Here is a 22,937-nt window from a genome sequence, read left to right as displayed (position 1 = left end):
ACGTGAGATCGTGTTCGTATTGCACCTAACTTGTAATACCAGCGCACATTTGCAGGTTAGTTTCCATATCCTTTTAAGCACCATAACCACCAACGCAACCTGAACCCTCTACACTATTAAACCCTTAAGCGACATAACCCCCAATGCAACCCAACTGCAAACTATAGAAAATAAATAACCCATTACACAAAATTATACAACCATTACAAGGAACCACACCAAATTAAAGCCTAACACAAAATTAATTATTTAATAATGAATTAAAGAAGAAGCTTATGTCAGTTCAGTGAACATAAGTCTGTATCTTCTGTTGATTAAATATACTCCATTTAAAACTGCAGAAGGAGGGAATAGGTAGGGAGGGCAATTTAAAAACAAAAGGCAATCTATGCTATATATGCTGAGTGAAGTGGTATTAATGGAACAATAAGCACCTCTTTAGGGTTGCAACCTTAACCATGTCAACCTAGCCAGTCATGAGTTTCACATGCTTCAGGGTATGCAGGCAGGAACATGTATAGGACAGCACTAGCCATGTTCCTACCTGCACACCCTGCATCATGTGTAACTCATAACTGTCCAGGTTAACATGGCCGAGGGGGCAACCCTTGGTTTCAAAATGCTGCAAAGTGCCTAGACCAGCTGGGTGATTTGGAACATTTTAAAAACTTAGGTTACCAGAATTTGTATTTTGCATCCCCCCCCCCCTTGAGAAAATGGGACAAGCACAATTTTTTTTACATAAAAACAAGAGGTTTTAAATGTCCCCTTAACAGGTTTTGTCACATATTCTACTTGAGCTGCAGGACAAGCCTGGCTGCTGAATACGTAGCAGTGCTCTTGCTGCAATCCGACAATGGGGTCTATTCAAATCTTTCATTAAACATCATGAAGGTTTTTTTCTACAAATGTATTTATCTACATACTTCACATGAATTTACAATTATGTAGATAAATCAATTGATACGGTTTTCTAAAGGATTATAACACACCCCAATGCCTCTCTTATAGTATGCTCTGTATTGCTAAGGTTACATAAACAAGACTTATTAAAACTCTGATACATTATCACTACTAGGCTGAAGGATTAAAATGGAATTGATACCACAGAAATAGATAATATAGAGCAAGCAACATATTTCATGAATTTCCGCATCTGCTCTATAGAAACCAACAATTTGCACATCACCCCCCCCCCCCACACACACACACACACACACACACACATATTTTCATAGATCTAAAGCTCACTGAAGAAAAAACAAAAAAAAACTGAAACTTAGGGACCGATTTATGAAGCAGTCAAGCTGCTTATTCTACGTGAGCCTTCAGGCTCGCCGGAATCAGGAGTTAAGAAGCAGCGGTCATAAGACTGTTGCTCCTTAACTCGTCCGCCACCTTTGAGGCTACAGCAAATCATGTACGTCCGAAACATGATAAATGGGCCCCTTAGATTGGATTTAAAGGGACACTGAACCCAAAAATTTTCTTACATGATTCAGATAGAGCATGCACTTTTAAACAACTTTCTAATTTATTCCTATTATCACATTTTCTTCATTCTCTTGGTATCTTTATTTGAAAAACAAGAATGTAAGTTTAGATGCCAGCCCATTTTTAGTGAACAACCTCGGTTGTTCTTGCTGATTGGTGGATTAATTTTAACCGACCAATAAACAAATGCTGTCTAGGGTTCTCAACCAAAAAATAACTTAGATGCAAAAAAAGATAGCAAGAAAACGAAGAAAAATTGATAATAGGAGTAAATTAGAAAGTTGCTTAAAATTGCATGCTCTATCTGAATCACGAAAGAAAAAATTTGGGTTCAGTGTCCCTTTAATATCATACGGCTAGATTACGAGTTTTGCGGTAAGAGGGGTGCAGTGCTAACTTGCACGTTATTGTCACTGCTCACTTTCCTACAGCGCTGGTATTACAGGTTTTCATAAACCCGGCGTTAAAAGGCAAGAAGTGAGCGTAGAGCAAAATTGAGCTCAATACCGCACTCCAATACCAACGCTGCTTAAGTCAGCGGTGAGCTGGTTGCACGTGCTCGTGCACGATTTCCCCATAGACATCAATGGGTATCCCGCCCCCAATGCCGCTGCAACCTACCTACATTTATTAACCTCTAATCTGCCGCCCCCAACGTCGCCGCCACTATAAGTAAATTTATTAACCCCTAAACCTAAGTCTAACCCTAACCCTAACACCCCCTAACTTAAATATAATTCAAATAAATCTAAATAAAACCTACTATTAATAACTAAATAATTCCTATTTAAAACTAAATACTTACCTGTAAAATAAACCCTAAGCTAGCTACAATATAACTAATAGTTACATTGTATCTAGCTTAGGTTTTATTTTTATTTTACAGGCAAGTTTGTATTTATTTTAACTAGGTAGAATAGTTACTAAATAGTTATTAACTATTTACTAACTACCTAGCTAAAATAAATACAAATTTACCTATAAAATAAAACCTAACCTGTCTTACACTAACACCTAACCTTACACTACAATTAAATAAATGACCTAAATTAAATACAATTAACTAAATTAAATACAAATAACTAAATTAAATACAAATACTTAAATTACAAAAACAAACAAACACTAAATTACACAAAATAAAAAACAAATTACAAGATATTTAAACTAATTACACCTAATCTAATAGCCCTATAAAAATAAAAAAGCACCCCCAAAATAAAAAAAACCCTAGCCTAAACTAAACTACCAATAGCCCTTCAAAGGGCCTTTTGCGGGGCATTACCCCAAAGAAATCAGATCTTTTACCTGTAAAAAAAAATACAAACAACCCCCCAACAGTAAAACCCACCGCCACACAACCAACCCCCCAAATAAAACCCTAACTAAAAAACACCTAAGCTCCCCATTGCCCTGAAAAGGGCATTTGGATGGGCATTGCCCTTAAAAGGGCATTTAGCTCTATTGCTGCCCAAATCCTAATCTAAAACTAAAACCCACCCAATAAACCCTTAAAAAACCTAACACTAACCCCCGAAGATCCACTTACAGTTTTGAAGACCCGACATCAATCGTCAACGAAGCCTGGAGAAGTCCTCAACGAAGCAGCAAGAAGTCCTCAACGAAGCCGGGAGAAGTCTTCATCCAAGCCGGGAGAAGTGGTCCTCCAGACGGGCAGAAGTCTTCATCCAGACGGCATCTTCTATCTTCATCCATCCGGCGAGGAGCGGGTCCATCTTCAAGACATCCGGCGCGGAGCATCCTCTTCTTCCGACGACTCCCGACGGATTAAGGTTCCTTTAAGTGACGTCATCCAAGATGGAGTCCCTTAGATTCTGATTGGCTGATAGAATTCTATCAGCCAATCGGAATTAAGATTGAAAAAATCCTATTGGCTGATGTAATCAGCCAATAGGATTGAACTTTAATCCTATTGGCTGATCTAATCAGCCAATAGGATTGAGCTTGCATTCTATTGGCTGTTCCAATCAGAAGAAGATGCCGTCTGGATGAAGACTTCTGCCCGTCTGGAGGACCACTTCTCCTGGCTTGGATGAAGACTTCTCTCGGCTTCGTTGAGGACTTCTTGCCGCTTCGTTGAGGACTTCTCCCGGCTTCGTTGACGATGGATGTCGGGTCTTCAAAACTGTAAGTGGATCTTCGGGGGTTAGTGTTAGGTTTTTTAAGGGCTTATTGGGTGGGTTTTAGATTAGGGTTTGGGCAGCAATAGAGCTAAATGCCCTTTTAAGGGCAATGCCCATCCAAATGCCCTTTTCAGGGCAATGGGGAGCTTAGTTTTTTTTAGTTAGAGTTTTATTTGGGGGGTTGGTTGTGTGGGTGGTGGGTTTTACTGTTGGGGGGTTGTTTGTATTTTTTTCAGGTAAAAGAGCTGATTTCTTTGGGGCTATGCTCCGCAAAAGACCCTTTTAAGGGCTATTGGTACTTTACTTTAGGCTAGGGTTTTTTTATTTTGGGGGGGCTTTTTTTATTTTGATAGGGCTATTAGATTAGGTGTAATTAGTTTAAATATCTTGTAATTTGTTTTTTATTTTGTGTAATTTAGTGTTTGTTTGTTTTTTGTAATTTAGGTATTTGTATTTAATTTAGTTAATTGTATTTCATTTAGGTAATTTATTTAATTGTAGTGTAAGGTTAGGTGTTAGCGTAACTAAGGTTAGGTTTTATTTTACAGGTAAATTTGTATTTATTTTAGCTAGGTAGTTAGTAAATAGTTAATAACTATTTAGTAACTATTCTACCTAGTTAAAATAAATACAAACTTGCCTGTAAAATAAAAAAAACCTTAAGCTAGCTACAATGCAACTATTAGTTATATTGTAGCTAGCTTAGGGTTTATTTTACAGGTAAGTATTTCGTTTTAAATAGGAATTAATTAGTTATTAATAGTAGGTTTTATTTAGATTTATTTGAATTATATTTAAGTTAGGGTGTGTTAGGGTTAGACTTAGGTTTAGGGGTTAATAAATTTAGTATAGTGGCGGCGACGTTGGGGGCGGCAGATTAGGGGTTAATAACTGTAACGTAGGTTGCGGCGATGTTAGGGGCGGCAGATTAGGGGTTAATAATATTTAACTAGTGTTTGCGAGGCGGGAGTGCGGCGGTTTAGGGGTTAATAGGTACTTTATGGGTGTTAGTGTACTTTTTAACACTTTAGTTATGAGTTTTATGCTACAGCTTTGTAGTGTAAAACTCATAACTACTGACTTTAGAATGCGTTACGACTCTTGCGGGATAGGCTGTACCACTCACTTTTTGGCCTAAAAAAAAAAGCTGGTAATACCGGCGCTATGGAAGTCCCATTGAATAAAGACTTTACGAAAATTGCGTAAGTTAATTTGCGGTACGGCCAAAAAAGTGTGCAGGACAGCAGTACCTACAAGACTCGTAATAGCAGCGGTAGTGAAAAAGCAGCGTTATGAGCCCTCACGCTGCTTTTTTACTCATAACGCAAAACTCGTAATCTAGCCGATTGTGATTACACATACATTTAGATTTTGAAGAATCCAGAAAATCCCTAATTTTACATTTGGGTCAGCCAATAAGTATGTAAGCTTTAATTTTTCCCTTAACCAATCCTGACCCCATAAAAAAAAAAAAAATGCTTCTGCTGGTTTGTGGCACATACTACTACTTTAACTTTATTAAAGTTTAAAGGGACATGAAAAACATTTTTTATTCTTTCATGATTCCTTTAAGACAATTTTAAACAAATTTCCAATTTACTTCTATTATCAAATTTGATTCATTTTCTTGGTATCATTTGTTGAAGGAGCAGCAATGCACTACTTGGAGCTAGCTGAACACATCAGGTGAGCCAATGACAAGAGATGTATAGATGCAGCCACAAATCAGTAGCTAGTTTCCACTAGTGCATTGCTGTTCCTGAGCCTACCTAGATATGCTTTAAAACAACAATATATTAGATAACAGAAGTAATCTGAATAATTGTTTATGATTAAGTTCTCTGTCTAAATAATGAAAGAAAACTTGGGTTTCATGTCCATTTAATGCTGTTGTTCAGTGGTTTATGAATATCCATTAATTATCAAATAATGTTGACAAAATAAAAAGATGATCCCAGGAAATAGTTTGGATAAAACAAACTAAACAATTTTTTTGCATGATGAATGATTCTTTTTTTTTTAAAAAAAAATTGTATCAGTTTCTTTTTTTTTTTTTCAGATAAACCATTTAGGGCCAGATAACAAGTGGCACGCTAACTGTTTCGCCCAAGCGATATCAGGTTTATCGTGTCTGTTTGTGCTCGTCAAAAGGAGTGCTTGTATTACAAGTTGAAGTTAAATCTGAACGCTTGAGCGCAAACGCTACTAGAATGATTACCGCACCCTCAGAGCTCTAGTTAACTTTACAAGAGACAAAAAGTTGCACAAAACACATCAAAAAATACATTACAGTTACACTCATTCCAAAAGAGTTGAGTGTGCACTCTCACCAACATCATACAGCTGCCAGGGTGCTATTAAAGAAATGCACAAAAGTTCGAAAATAAAGCAATCACTGGGCTTTAGTCAACAGTGACAATCCTTTTATTACTGTGACGTTTCGGGACGTTGACAGTTACACTCATAATAACATCATCTAATAAAAATTATTTAAAAAAATACTGCACAAAAAAGTTATAAGGGCTTAAAGATATGAGGTCTCAGGTGTTAGAAAAAAAGGGCAGCAAAGGGCTTAAGGTAGAGATACATACATATACATGTCTAAATATATATATGTATATGTGTGTGTACATATGTTTTAATGTATTTATATGTGTATATATGTATTTACAGACATATATACACATACTGTATAAATACATAAATTCATATGTATACATATATAGACATATATCAAAGTGAATTGGAGTCATTTGCAGTGAAGTAGATGAAAACATGTTAAAAGCATATTTATGCAATATTCATATTTAATAAAGTGTTATACTGTGTATTTACTGTAAATATTTCACATTCTACATAGCAGAATAAGTTCTATGTATTTCTAAATAGATATTTCTATATATATCTGTATATATCTATACCTATGTATAATCATTTATATATATATGTAGAGAGAGAGAGAGAGAGAGAGGTATATTCCCCAAAAAAGCAGATATATTTAGAAATATGTATTTATGAACATATTCTGCTATGTGTAGAACATTGGAATGTGAAATATATATTTTTTTTCAAATTTTCGGGCTCCATTCACTTCTATGGGGGAATACAGTAACGCGATATTCTAACTTAGGCTTTTTGCATGCGTTGGGTTAACACTCATGCAAAAACTTTTTTCTTTCGACTTCTAATACGCACGCAAAACGCTTACTTCTAGCGCAGTTAACGCATGAGCGGGAGCGCAAAATACTGCTCCACTCATAATCTAGCCCTTAAAGTGATGGTAAACCTTAACTAAACAAATGCCATATATTTAATCTTTGCCATTAAAAAAGTATATGTGTACCTTTTTTGTTTTTAATCCATCTGTGAAAGGGTTAAATTAGTGCATATAGTAATGCTTCTATTGCAATGTTATGCCGACCCAATTGGATGAAAGCTTTATTTTATGACAATTCCAGTGAACATCCAATAAACATGTGTGTCATAAGGGCTTTAAAGGGGCTGACATAAGTCCTTTAAAGCCCTTAGAAAGCCTATGTTGAGAGTGAATGTGACTGCTCTATACATCACAGCCCGGCCAAAAGAGGAAATGAAGGGGGGCGGAGGAACAGACAATACCAATTAGGATTATAAATCTTATATTATAATATACAGTATATATATATATATATATATATACATATACACTTTTAAAAAAAATAATGATGTGGTTTTACTTGCAAACTAATATATTTTTTTATTGCAACCTTCTTATACCATAATTTTATAGAGCACTAGAACAAACATAAATACCCCATCACCCTTATAAATCCGCAATCAGTGTGAGCTTGCTCATTACATATGCATAAATTTAAATATTTGGTGGCAGAATGACAAAGAGCACCATGACAGTGACAGATACTTTTCTAAGATACAGTACTGACTGATAATCACCGCTGCTGCAGTGCCCTGAGGGCAATAAATGGATATCTGCCTCTATAAAGGAAAGTAGTAAGAATTTCCTTAAAGGGACAGTCAAGTCCCAAAAAAACTTTCATGATTTAAATAGGCTATGTAATTATAAAAAACTTTCCAATTTACTTTTATCATCAATTTTGCTTTGTTTTCTTCGTATTCTTAGTTGAAAGCTAATTCTAGGAGGTTCATATGCTAATTTCTTAGCCATTGAAGACTGCCTCTAATCTGAATGCATTTTGACCACTAGGGGGCATTAGTTCATGTGTTTAGTAGATAACATTGAGCTCATGCACGTGAAGTTACTCTGGAGCCAGCTCTGATTGGCTAAAATGGATGTCTGTCAAAAGAACTGAAATAAGGGGGCAGTTTGCAGAGGCTTAGATACAAGGTAATCACAATCACAGAGGTAAAAGGTATATTTCTATAACAGTGTTGGTTATGCAAAACTGAGGAATGGGTAATAAAGGGATTATCTATCTTTTTAAACGACAAAAATGCTGGTGTTTACTGTCCCTTTAACTATGATTTACAATAATTGACCAGATTTTTAGGATTAAAGGACCATTGTAACCACAAGACATTTCTGTAGTGCTGTTGTAGAATAACATATCAGCCAAATTTAAACTTATTTAAAACATAAATTATGCTTACCTGATAATTTCCTTCTGTATGAGGAGAGTCCACGGCATCATTCCTTACTGTTGGGAAATACTGAACCTGGTCACCAGGAGGAGGAAAAGACACCCCAGCCAAAGGCTTAAATACCCCCCCCCCCCCTACTTCCCTCATATCCCAGTCATTCTGCCAAGGGAACAAGGAACAGTAGGAGAAATATCAGGGTATAAATGGTGCCGGAAGAGAAAAACTAATTTTGGTCCGCCCATCTGAGTATACAGGTGGGGGCCGTGGACTCTCCTCATACAGAAGGAAATTAAATTATCTGGTAAGCATAATTTATGTTTTCCTTCTTAATACGAGGAGAGTCCACGGCATCATTCCTTACTGTTGGGAAAACTATACCCAAGCTCTAGAGGACACTGAATGATAGCGGGAGGGGTAAAAGAAAGGCGGACCCTAATCTGAGGGCACCACAGCCTGCAAAACCTTTCTCCCAAAAGCTGCTTCCACCAAAGCAAAAATGTCAAATTTGTAGAACTTTGAAAAAGTATGTAAGGAGGACCCCTGTGACGAAAGGCAAAGAATGACTGGGATATGATGGAAGTAGGGGGAGTATTTAAAGGGACATTATACATTCATTTTTTCTTTGCATAAATGTTTTGCAGATGATCTATTTATATAGGCCATAAAGTTTTTTTTTTTTAAATGTATAGTTTTGCTTATTTTTAAATAACATTGCTCTGATTTTCAGACTCCTAACCAAGCTTCAAAGTTTTATGAGAATACCGTCAGCTACCTACTCCAGCTCGCTCCTGTTTGTGTAAAGGGTCTTTTCATAATGCAAAAGGAGGGGGGGGAGTGTATTATTTCCCACTTGCAGTGGGCTTTCCAGCTACCTTTTCAACAGAGCTAAACTGAGAGCTTCTAAGTACGTTTTTAAACAGTTTTATACTGGATTTTTATATCAGTATCTGTGCATCCTATTCTTAATAGTAGTGTCTATTACATGCAGTTATATGAAAATGAGTGTATACTGTCCCTTTAAACCTTTGGCTGGGGTGTCTTTGCCTCCTCCTGGTTGTCAGGTTCAGTATTTCCCAACAGTGAGGAATGATGCCGTGGACTCTCCTCATATTAAGAAGGAAATTACTTTTTACAGCAATTGTTTATCAATAGCAAAATTCCGCCCAACCAATCTGGGCTTCAGTCTGCAGACAGCATGGCTAGTCAAGATCATTATTTTAGTATAAAGTATATCAGCCAATCAGATTCAAGTTCAATCCGATTGGCTGAACCAATCAGCCAATCGGATTGAACTTGAATCTGATTGGCTGATTCAATCAGCCAATCAGATTTTTCTAACTTAATTCTGATTGGCTGATAGAATCCTATCAGCCAATCGGAATTCGGCGGACGCCATCTTGGATGACGTCATTTAAAGGTACCTCATTCGTTGTTCAGTCGTCGGCCGGGATGGATGCTCCGCGGTGGCGGAGCGAAGAAAGAAGATTGAAGATGCCGCTTCATGGAAGATGTTGCCGGAAGGAAGAAGACTTTGCTGCCGCTTGGAGGAAGACGTCGCCGGGAGGAAGAATTCTTCTTTGCCGCTTGGAGGAAGACATCGCCGGAGGAAGAATTCTTCTTTGCCGCTTGGAGCAAGACATCGCCCGGATCGGATTAGGAGTTCGGCCCGGTGTGGTGAAGACAAGGTAGGGAGATCTTCAGGGGGGTAGTGTTAGGCTTTTTTAAGGGGGGTTTGGGTGGGTTTAGAATAGGGGTATGTGGGTGGTGGGTTGTAATGGGGGGGGGGGTATTGTATATGTTTTTAAATGCAAAAGAGCTGAATTCTTTGGGGCATGCCCCCACAAAAGGCCCTTTTAAGGGCTGGTAAGGTAAAGAGCTTTGAACTTGTTTTAATTTAGAATAGGGAAGGGAATTTTTTTTATTTTGGGGGGCTTTATTATTTTATTAGGGGGCTTAGAATAGGTGTAATTAGCTTAAAAATCTTGTAATCTTTTTTTTATTTTTTGTAATTTAGTGTTTGGTTTTTTTTGTAATTTAGTTTAGTTTATTTAATTGTATTTTTAGATAGATATTTGTTGTTTATTTAATTTATTGATAGTGTAGGTGTATTTGTAACTTAGGTTAGGATTTATTTTACAGGTAATTGGGTAATTATTTTAACTAGGTAGATATTAAATAGTTCATAACTATTTAATAGCTATTATACCTAGTTAAAATAATTAACAATTTACCTGTAAAATAAATATTAACCCTAACATAGCTACAATGTAATTATTAATTATATTGTAGCTATCTTAGGGTTTATTTTATAGGTAAGTATTTAGATTTAAATAGGAATATTTTAGTTTATAATATGAATTAGATTAATTTAATATAAATTTAGTTAGGGGTGTTAGGGTTAGATAGAGTTAATATAGTTAATATAAATACTATAGTAACTATATTAACTATATTAACCCTAATATAATTAGGGTTAATATATTTAATATATATAATGTAATACCTATATTAACTATAATATACTTAGGGTTAATATAGATAATATAGCTGGCGGCGGGGTAGGTAGATTAAATTAGGGGTTAATCATTTTAATAGAGATGGCGGCGGTGTAAGGGGCTTACATTAGGGGTTAATAATATTAATATAGCTGGCGGCGGTATAGGGGGATTAGATTAGGGGTTAATAATTTTTATATAGGTGGCGGCGGTGTAAGGGGTCAGATTAGGGGATAGATAAGGTAGATGGCGGCGGTTTTAGGGGCTCACAGTAGGGGGTTAGTTTATGTAGATGGCGGCGGGGTCCGGGAGCGGCGCTTTTAGGGGTTAATAACTTTATTAGGGATTTCGGGGGATCGCGGTTGACAGGTAGATAGACATTGCGCATGCGTTAGGTGTTAGGTTTTATTTAGCAGATCGCGGGTGACAGGTAGATAGACATTGCGCATGCGTTAGGTGTTAGGTTTTATTTAGCAGATCGCGGGTGACAGGTAGATAGACATTGCGCATGCGTTAGGTGTTAGGTTTCTTTTCTAGTTAGTTTAGGGAGTTACGGGGCTCCAATAGTCAGCGTAAGGCTTCTTACGGCTGCTTTTTGTGGCGAGGTGAAAATGGAGTAAGATTTCTCCATTTTTGCCACGTAAGTCCTTACGCTGCATATTGGATACCAAACTGCGCTGGTTTGGTATACCTGCCTATGGCCCAAAAAACTACGGGCGACGGCAAAAATATACGCGCGTAACTTCTAGGTTACGCCGTATATGTGATACCAAACCAGCGTAAATATTGGCGTCGCCGGCTTTTGCGGGCGACGATTTTTATCGGATCGACCCCATGATTGTTGCTTTTTATATGGGACGTCCCTTTATCTGAGCTCAGAATCATTAATATCATTCATTAATTTTTCTTATTGTTCCTTTTTTTTTATACCCTTATTTTGTCTTATGTTTGACATATGTGTTTCACTGTTGCTTTTTAAATATTTTACTTTAGATTGTGACTAACTCTGCTAGATTGCTACATAGTTCTAGCAATCTTGTTCCATATATTCCTTGGAATAAAACCGTTTTTATATATAACATATGTTTTTATATAATCTTTATTGTCTGTATTTTTCACTCTATTTCTACGCTCCTTACTAATACAGTATTATGTGTTATTAATACAATACTATTTCTACGCTCTTTAGTAATACAGTACTATATGTTGTTTTTTGGCCATTACACATCCATATTGATAATCTCTTTGGGCCCAGCTTTTCCACCAGCACACTTAAGCCCCCTTTGGGTGGCGCTCCTATGTCCCCACTATTTATTTATTGATTCAGATAGAGCATATAATTTTAAGACACTTTTAAACTCACTTCTATTTTCAAATGTGCTTCGTTCTCTTGGTATCCCTTGTTAAAAAATGTATACGCAAATATCATACACTAGTGGGAGCTGCTGCTAATTGGTGCCTGCACACATTTGTCTCTTGTGATTGGCTAAATAGATATTTTAAGCTTCCTGTCAGTAGTGCAATGCTGCCCTTCAGCAATAGATAATAAAAGAATGAAGAAAATGTGATAATAGAATTAAATTGGAAAGTTGTTTAAAATAGTATGTTCTATCTGAATCATAAAAGAACATTTTGGGGTTTACTATCCCTTTAACTTGTCTAATTGAAATCATCAATATATGATACAATCGGGATGATTGACAGCCCCTGCTAGCGGCCAATTGGTCGACAGTGAGCAAGGGAGCGGCATTGCACAAGTATTTCATCAGAGATGCTTGTGCAATGTTAAATGCAGATAGCGTATGCTGTCGGCATTTAGCGAGGTCGAGCGGACATGATTCGCTACAGCAAATCATGTCCACTCGACTTTTAATAAATCTACATAGACTTATGTTTAGGCTGGCTGTTATGGGCCCCCACAGCACTTGGTCCCTGGTGCCACTGCACCACTGTTAGTTCCACCCCTGCCTTTAGTTGAGGAACCCAAGGTGCAACAGTGATGTAAATCTATCCTGGATTCCAGCCTTTTTACTTTTGCCTTGCCTGCTCTCATGAACGGTGTTATTTGTACCCTCTCCTCATGCATCAATCTCCCCTTGTTTGCTATAGAGATGTCTGTACTGTAAAAAATCCTTTGTTACTTGTGCAAACAGTAGTGTGACTAATGTACAAATCATAATTTGCAATTCATAAGCCACTCTTTGTGCTTGAATGCTCACAAGTAATGTGGCAATACTAATGTGAAATGTTTGCACAAAGACAGAATAAACACTGATACCTATTTTCAAAAATATATTTACCAGTAGAAGTGAGGTAAAAACTTTAGTGCATTCTAGTTAATGTATGTTATGCGCTACAGGGTTTTTAATGAACGCAATAAAATTTGCGTTATTCCACCCTCTATAGCGCAGCCATTACAAGTTTTGAAACAACCGGCTTGTGCGTGCGATATGGCTGCATTAAGCTTCATAACGCACAGAATACAAGCGCTGTTTTGACGTGCTCGTGCACCCTTTCCCCATAGACATCAATGGGGAGAGCGGGTTATAAATAAAGCTAACACCTGCGATCACGGAATGAAAAGCTCCGTAACACCCTAACATAAACTCCACGTCTAAACACCCCTAATCTGTCACCCCAACATTGCCGACCCCTACATAATGTTATTAACCCCTAATCTGGCGCTCCCGATATCGCCGCCACCAAAATAAAACAAATAACCCCTAATATTTTGCTCCCGATATCGCCGCCACTATACTAAAGTTATTAACCCCTATACCTCTGCACCCCAACATCGACCACACTAGAATAAATCTATTAACCCCTATTTCGCCATTCCCCGACATCGCCGCCACTAAATAAAGCTATCAACCCCTAAACCTCTGGACTCCCACATCGCAACAACCTAAATTAAACTATATTAACCCCTAAACTTAACCCTAACCCTAATGTAACCCTAACCCTCCCTAACTTTAACATAATTAAAATAGAGCTAAATTAAAGTTACAATTATTAAACTAAATACATACTTGCCTGTGAAATAAAACCTAAGCTAGCTACAATATAACTAATAGTTATATTGTAGCTAGCTTAGGTTTTATTTTTATTTCACAGATAAGTTTGTATTTATTTTAACTAGGTAGACTAGTTAGTAAATAGTTATTAACTATTTAATAACTACCTAGTTAAAAAAAAAATACAACATTACCTGTGAAATAAAACCTAAGCTGCCTTACACTAAAACCTAACATTACAAAAAATAAAAAACACTAAAATTACAAAAAATAAAAAAACCTACCATTACAAAAAATAACAAACGAAATTATCCAAAACAATAAAAATTATTCCTATTCTAATACTCTTTAACAAAATAAAAAAAACACCCCAAAATAAAAAACCCTAATCTATAATAAACTACCAAGGGCCCTTAAAAGGGCATTTTGTGGGCCCTTAAAAGGGCCTTTTGTAGGGCATTGCCCTAAAGATATCAGCTCTTTTTCTACAAAAGAAAAACAAACACCCCCTAACAGTATACAAACCCCCACCCCCTAAACCCACATAATAAAAATAAAGTAAAACCTAATCTACCCATTGCCCTGAAAAGGGCATTTGTATGGGCATTGTCCTTAAAAGGGCATTCAGCTCTTTTGCTGCCCATTAAAAATAAAAAATGGCTATTCTAAAAAGAAAAACCCACCCCAAAACGAAAAAAAAAACACTACACAAAATAACAAACGAATTATCCAAAATAATAACAATTTTTCCTATTCTAATACCCATTCAAAAAAAAAAAACACCCCAAAATAAAAAAACCTAATCTATAATAAACTACCAATAGCCCTTAAAAGGGCCTTTTGTAGGGAATATACTAAGTTAAACAGCTCTTTTACCTGAAAAAAATACAAAGACCCACTAACATTAGAAACCCCCACACCCCCAAACCCACAAAATAAAAAAAACTATCTAAAAAACCTAATTACCCATTGCCCTGAAAAGGGCATTTGTATGGGGATTGCCCTTAAAAGGGCATTTAGCTCTTTTGCATTGCCCTGAAAAGGGCATTTAGCTCTTTTAAGAAAAGCCCAAACCCTAAATTAAAAAAACAACCCACCCAAAAAACCTTAAAAAAACTAACACTAACCCCTCTTTAGGTACTCACAGTTGCTGAAGTCCTGCTTGAAGGATCTTCATCCCAGCGGCTCTATCTTCATCCAGGCGCATCTTCTATCTTCATCCCGGCGGCATCTTCTATCTTCATCCCGGCGGCGCGGAGTGGGTCTATTCTGAAGACATCCGGCGCAGAGCATCCTCTTCTTACAGTCGCCGCCGTATACTGAATCTTCAATGCAAGGTACGCGATTCAAAATGGCGTCTCTTGCATTCCTATTGGCTGATTTCATTTTGGAAATTCAAATCAGCCAATAGGATGAGAGCTTCTGAAATTCTATTGGCTGATTTGAATACAGTTAAATGCCCTTTTCAGTGCAATGCAAAAGAGCTAAATGCCCTTTTCAGGGCAATGGCTAGCTTAGGTTTTTGTTAGAGTTAGGTTTTTTATTTTGGGGGGTTGGTTGGGTGGTGGTTGGTTTTACTGTTGGGGGGTATTTGTATTTTTTTTACAGGTAAAAGAGCTGTTTAACTTAGGGCAATGCCCTACAAAAGGCCCTTTTAAGGGCTATTGGTAGTTTATTGTAAGATAGGGGTTTTTTTTATTTTTGGTGGGCTTTTTTATTTTTATAGGGCTATTAGATTAGGTGTAATTCTTTTTTATTTTTGATCATTTTGTTTGTTACTTTTCGTAATTTAGTGTTTGTTATTTTTTGCAATTTAGTATTTTCTTTGTAATTAGATACTTTTTATAGTAGTGTTAGGATTTTTGTAATGTGTATTTTAGATTTCTTTAATTGGTATTCAGTTTAATTTTAGTTTAATAGTTATATTGGTTTAATTGTTAGTTTAAACTTAGTTTTTTTTTAATTTGACAGGTAAGTTTTAATTTAAGATAGGGAAATTGTAATGTTAATATAAAGTTATGGGGTCGTTAGGTTTAGGGGTTACTAGTTTAAATTAGTTTATTGCAATGTGGGGGGCTTTAGGTTTAGGGGTTAATCGTTTAATTTAGTATATTTAGTTGTGGGGGTTTGTGGTTTAAGGTTTAATAGGTTTATTATAGTGGCGGTGGTGTAGGGGTTAATAACTTTAGTATAGTGGGGCGATGTGGGCGGACATCAGATTAGGGGTTAATAATATTTAAATAGGGTTTGCGATGCGGGAGGGCGGCGGTGTAGGGGTTAATAACTTTAGTATGGTGTCTGCGTTGTCGGGAAGCGGCAGAATAGGGGTTAATACATTTTATTAGTGGCGGCGATGTCGGGAGCGGCAGATTAGGGCTTAATAACTTTAATATAGTGTTTGCGATGCGGGAGGGCCTCAGTTTAGGGGTTAATAGCTAGTGTATGGGTGTTAGTGTACTTTGTAACACTTTAGTTATGAGTTTTATGTAACAGTTTTGTTGCGTAAAACTCATAGCTACTGCTCTCAGATGGCGTTACGGATCTTGTCGTTATAGGGTGTAACACAAGCTTTTTAGCCTTAGCATTAGTAAATCGGCCCAACAGTGTGATCTGGAGAAGGTCCTACAAATACTGTATCAAAATATCTCGATGTGTTTTGACACAGTATAAATTAATTATTTCAGCTATATATCTGGTAAATCTGTAATTCTGCTGCTGTAACATTTTTACAAAGTAAATTAAAGGGCCTCTAAACACAAATTGTTCGGTGCATGATAATGCAACCTTTATATCTCAAAAGAATTTTGTAGTGCACAATACAGCTATGTTTTGCCAAATGAGCATACTGTTTTATGTTTTTCTTTTCACTAATTTCCCTGTCTCCTACAACATAAGAACCCTTGCTAACCAATCACAAACAAAAACACAAATATAGCATGAACTCTGCACATGTGCAGTTAAGGAATGAGACTGAAGTAGCCTGCCCTCTTCTCTTCCCTTAAAGGGACATGAAACCCAATTTTTTTCTTTCATGATTTAGAAAGAGCATGCAATAATTTTAAACAACTTTCCAATATATTTCTATCTAATTTGCTTCATTCTCTTGATATAATTTGTTGAAAAGCATATTTAAATAGGCTTAGTAGCTGCTGATTGGTGGCTGCACATATATGCCTTGTGTGATTGGCTCACCCATGTGCATGGCTATTTCTTCAACAAAGGATATCTAAAGAATGAAGCAAATTAGATAACAGAAGTTAATTGGAATGTTGTTTAAAATTGTATTCTCTCTGAATCATGAAATAAAAATTTGGGGCTTTATATTGTTCCATTAAGATGGTTTGGCACTAATATAGTTTAGTTACTACTAAATAATATATTTACCAGGTATTTAAACAAACACATTTATTCCTTTCTAATACTCATCCACTAGTTAAACATAAAAATATATTTGTTAATGCATCATCGTATTCACATCTAAACTACCTAGTATGCCCACTGACATTGCAAAGAATGATTTTCCTATCATGATAGTTGATGCAAAACTGATAATCCACCTTAAAAGAGCACGCTACAGAGAAGGTGAGGGAGGAGGGGGAGGTAAATAATAGATAACAGAAAATGAGTTAAAATTATTAACCCAAGCCTTCCTGGGAGAAAGTAACATGCCCAAATTTCAGATGTATTCTAAAGCAGTTTTCCACAAGTACTCCTTACAGGCCAGATTTTCATTATAGCTGAGGTGAAATAATCAGCTGATGGGTGAGAGCAGGTTAGTAACCATGGTTATTGATCAGCTGATTATTTCACCTGTGCTCTAGTTCAGTTATAATGAAAACCTGGGCTATTGGGGGCGTAGAAACACTGTTCTACAGCATAAGGGAGCAAAATGAATCATGAATGTATATTGCAATAATGTTTAACTTTCAATAATGAGACATTTTATGCATAGTTCAAATGCTGAGTTTAATGTCCCTTTAAGGCAGAAAAATGATATAGCACATATATTGAAAAACACCAGTTCTTCTCAGGCTTATTATTCTTTTTACATTGCTTTCCTTATACAATATATACCTGTGAAATAATTATAACATACTTTAGTTTACTGCTTTTTTCCCCTGCACCAAAGTTTTTTACTTACTAAATTAAAGGGACAGTCTAATCCAGAATTTTTGTTGTTTAAAAAGATTTATTACCCATTCCCCAGTTTTGCATAACCAGCACTGTTATATTTATACACGTTTTACCTCTGTGATTACCTTGTATTTAAGCCTCTGCAAACTGCCCCCTTATCTCAGTTATTTTGACAGACTTGCACTTTAGCCAAACGGTGTTGACTCCACGGGAGTGAGCACAATATTATCTAGATGGCGCACGTGAACTAGCACTATCCTAGCTGTGAAAAACTGTCAAAATGTGGCCTTCAAGGGCTTAGAAATTAGCATATCAGCCTATTTAGGATTAGCTTTCAACAAATAATACCAAGAGGACCAATACCAATAGCCATTGTATGTGAGCAGGATATGGGGACCAAACAACTAGAGACATACTGAGAAGTCATAAATTCCACCTACCTGATCCATATAATCTGACAGAGTCTGATTTCAGCTTTCCTCGTCTCGCCAGATCTGGAGAGATGTGCTGTAGGACATAGCTTGGGTTATAGACCACATCATAGTTCGGTCCTTGCTGATAAGTGGATAACTCAGTTTTCCTGTCGGCAAACGTGGCTATAGCAGATCCTGTAAAAGTAAACAGCAACAAGTGTAAGTCAAGTTACAAATAAAGCGAAGCAGGACTTGGTATCAGGCTTATCCTTTCTAGTATAGAAGGCAGTCTTAGGGCAGTCTTCGGGTAGATTTATTAAGCTGCACTTGCAGTGTTTGAGGGTTGTCGGTGCACGCTCGCATGAGTGAGTCTGCAGCCACACAAGTAAGAAGCAGAGACTGCTTCTTTTGCCTATCCGCCACTTCAGAAGTGGCAAAATCATTCACTGGATAACTCGCTCATTCAGGGTGATTGACATGCCCGTACTTGCACAACTGGTTGCAGAAGAGCAGGGGGCGGCATAGTTATTTAGTGACAGCAAGTAAAGGTCAACTGGCTCACTGCATGGCCCTTATTTTTTAAACATTTGTTTTGCCATATTTATATTTTATTGTGTTTAGGAATCTGCTTTTTAGGTATTTTCTTTATGCAAATGTTCCTGTTTTTATTGGGGCAGTGAAATTTAATAATGTATGCACTGTATGTACCTTTACTATAGCTCCTTAAGAAACAATAAAGGGAAATTCATTATCAATATTCAAATTTTATAGTTCAGTCAGGTCAAGCAATTTAAAAATATATTTTTTAAATTTACTTTAATTATCAAATTAACTTTGTTCTATTGGTATCATTTGTTGAAAGCATACGTAGGTATGCTCAGAAGTAGCAGCACACTACTGGGAGCTAGCTAGTGATTGCTGGCTATACACATATGCCTCTTGTCATTGAATCACCAGATGTGTTCATCTAGCTCTGTGCATCGCTGCTCTGGAGCTGACTTTAAATATGTGTTTAACTCCTTTGCAGAGGTTAAACACCTTATATGTAAGCAAATGTGCAATAACAAAATACATATATTCTAATATGTAATAGGTTTTGCACTTTTATGTCCCTTTAACAGTCTGCACTTATGATTCTTGTTGGCGAATTAGGCACCTTTGGGTACATTGGTTGCATAGTTGCCATTAAGCCATTCACTTATTGAGCTCAGGATGGGTGGGTAGGGAGAGTCAGCCATCTTGGAAACTCAAAATAGTGTTGAGCAGCTCAGCTTTAGATGTAGGAGCATGTGTGATTTCTGTAATCAATGAGTCAAGTAGCTTGACACTGGTTATACACAGTGTAAACTGTAGTACTTGATGATGGTGTGTCTCTGTAAAGGCATATATGCGCATATCCTATTGTATACATATGTGGTGGTGTGTGCATGTACTTATGTAATATACACACACACACACACATATATATATATATATATATATATATATATATATATATATATATATACATATACATACATATATATATATATATATATAGACCTATATATATAGACCCACACACATATATATATATATATATATAAAACATACATATATGTAGATACACACACACACATATATATACATAAGCAGGGCCACCATTAGGGGGTAAAAAGGGGTGACTCCTGTCAGGGGTCCACTAGGCCAGGGGGCCCCATGAGGCAAGCACAACTATTATTGAAAAATTATTTTTTAATTTTTTTACATTTTGGCAGCCAACAGAGGGGCTATTGAGCGTGGGAAATGTCATTACAAGGAGTAAATCATTAGCATTTATAATTTAATTACATTCCAGTTTACTGCCCCTTTATGCAAGGACTTTCCTGATGCCAGGAGGCATTTTATCTAAGAATTTTACATCTGTTATACTCTCAGGCTAAGATTGCTCAGTGTTGGAAATGATACAGGTTAACCCAAAACTGTTCATTTTACACTACAGCTGACTTAATTTTGAAATACATACAAACAAATCTAAATCCTGCATTTACCCAGAGCTTATGGTTCCATCAAGACCATATAGAGCACTTCATTTTCAAAATATAGAGTACAGCTGACAGATGGGAACATTTGTATCCAAGGACGTACAAAAAAGAAGAGCGCGGTGGGGCAGCAGGCTTAAAATTTAAAACATAGCATTTATTGCAAAAATTAAGATCCGTGACATCAATATAAAAACACAAGAAGAGCCAGAGCAGCAACGGTCAGACCGCTGCTGCTCTGGCTCTTCGTGTGTTTTTATATTGATGTTACGGATCTTAATTTTTGCAATAAATGCTATGTTTTAAATTTTAAGCCTGCTGCCCTGCCGCGTTCTTCTTTTTGGAACGTGCTTGGATGTCATAGTCAGACCACTGGAAGGTCTGTGAGCGGTCTGCAGGGCTGCGTTATTGGAGTGTTTGTTAGGAGGAGGAGGTGGAGCCGGATCTGTTCCTTCGTAGCACTGCTACGACACACCGGGGATGGTAAGGAGGGAAGCGGAGCAGAACAGCTGTGTAACAGCCTGCAGATACAAACATTGTGGAAGGAGCACAGGACGCTAAACACTTGATTCAAGGTATGGTCAGCTTTGTACCTAAGCTATCATCTGATTATCTGATGGTATCTAAGGAGCTTCTGTCTCTCTTTTTAACTGTTTGAACGCTCATAAGGGTTACTTTTTTTGTGCTGCTGGGAACATTTGTGCACCAGATTTGAAATGGTGGTCTTGGTTGGGGAAAATGGGGGGGGGGGGGACTCCAAACATATGTTAAACTTTCAAAAGTAATTTTCTTCATCTACCCATTCTCATAGATCATTAATGTACCATTTTGAATTCACAGAAGTATTTTTGTTTGCACATTTACAAATATGATTCTTTAAAAAAATAAATCTCTTAATTTCTGCTATTCTTTTTTATCATGCATGTCACACACTGTTGATTTATGGGATGGCAATGTGCAGAAATGTTACTTCCTGTAAGTGTTTCTGTGGGTGTCTGTGTTTTTGTTGGTGTCTCTATGAGTGTGTATGTATTTTTTTTTCTGTGAGGGTTTGTGTGTCTGTCTTTGTGCATTTTCTGTGGATGCCTTTGTGAGGGTGTGTGTGTATGTCTTTCTGCAATTTCTGTGGATGTCTCTGTGAGGATGTGTGTGTATGTATGTCTTTGTGTGTTTTCTGAGGCTGTCTCTGTTGGTGTTTCCTTGGGTGTATGTGCAAGTTTATGTTTGTGTGTGTGTGTGTCCATTGTCTGTTCCTTTTTAGGATATTTTGACCTTACTACTGATATTCACATCTTTCTACAGACTTTAAGACTAATGAGACCTTTCCAGAAGTCACCAATCCACCACTTAACCTTTAAATTATTGTTTAGGCAGTTCAGGGCCCTTCCTTTCAGCCACTGCATGCTGTTGTCATCATATATTTGTCATCATCATTGATAAAAAGATAATCAGAACTCCATATTTTGTCTTGTAAATCTCCTTTTTTGACAAAACTGTATTCTACCTCATTAACGTGTAAAAGTGCTGAGTGTCTGTGTGGATGTCTGTGTCTGAGTGTGTTTGTGTGCTTCCTTGCGTGTCTGCTAGAGTGTCTATATGTGAATCCTTATGTGTGAGTGTGTGTTTCAGTGTATGAGTGTGTCTGTGTGTTTCTCTGTTTGTGTGTTACTACCTTTGCAACATTTCCACGTTTGACTACAGTTAAGAATAAAGTGCATATACGTTTTAGTCAAAAATTGCACATGTAAAAGGGGGAGGTGGGGCTGATCAATGGTTAAGTAAGGGGCCCCAAAATTTCTAGTAGCGGCCCTGTACATAAGTATAAGTATATATATATATATATATATATATATAGACACACACACACAAATGTATATAAACATTGGGTGCATTCTTCCCACGCCGACTAAAAAATTTGCATAGATTTATAAATGGTTTATGACCTGTTTCTTTTCCATATGGACTCCGATGACTTGCAAATACCTATGGTTATCTGTGAAACATAATGAGCTATTTACATCTTATTTAAACAAATATATAATCAGTAGGAAGTTGAAATCATAAATACTGTATTACGTCTTGCATTATTGCAAGCATGATAAGACAAGACATAAAACTATGTATTCTGATTATTCATTAACTGTATTGAACATTCTTTGAAGCACAAATATTCATCTTTGACTGACTGCCTTAATACAAACATTTGTTAAACTACTGTATTACAGCCCAACACTAACAGATAATATAGAGTAATATTGATTTGGTTCCATTCTACCTATACATTTTAATATTTAAATAAAGATATTCGGTATTCTTATGTGAAAATATATGTTAAACAAACTACATTATAATTTTTATAAATCAGTATAATCTGATGTCACAGGTCCTCAAAGAGGCTGATGCATTTGGAACCATCCTATGGAAAGTATAGGAAACAGAACTGATTTATCTATAGCCCAGTTTCTCAAGCTTTTATACATGAACCCTTGGGGGTACTTAGATCACTGGTAAGGGGTACCCCTTTCATTAATTTTCCCTGCCTGGGGTGGTCAGCTACTCACTTATTGTTACTGACTCACCTGTGTTCAGCTAGGGAAATCATTAAAGGGACAGTCTAGTCCAA

General features: G+C 36.7%; 1 protein-coding gene across 2 annotated transcripts in view; it reads right to left on the bottom strand.

Moving 5' to 3' along the window:
- The window catches only part of TC2N (tandem C2 domains, nuclear), a 135,352-nt gene that overhangs the window by 55,538 nt on the left and 56,877 nt on the right, over nt 1-22,937 (bottom strand). For both annotated transcript variants that reach the window (XM_053697551.1, XM_053697552.1), the window contains one exon: nt 18,321-18,488. In XM_053697551.1, the coding sequence (XP_053553526.1) occupies nt 18,321-18,488 (168 nt within the window). The remainder of the gene's footprint in view (nt 1-18,320; nt 18,489-22,937) is intronic.

The sequence above is a fragment of the Bombina bombina genome, chromosome 1 (assembly GCF_027579735.1).
Source record: "Bombina bombina isolate aBomBom1 chromosome 1, aBomBom1.pri, whole genome shotgun sequence".
Classification (NCBI taxonomy): Eukaryota; Metazoa; Chordata; class Amphibia; order Anura; family Bombinatoridae; genus Bombina; species Bombina bombina.
The sequence above is the reverse complement of the archived record's forward strand: the minus strand, read 5'-3'. Positions and strand labels throughout refer to the sequence as shown.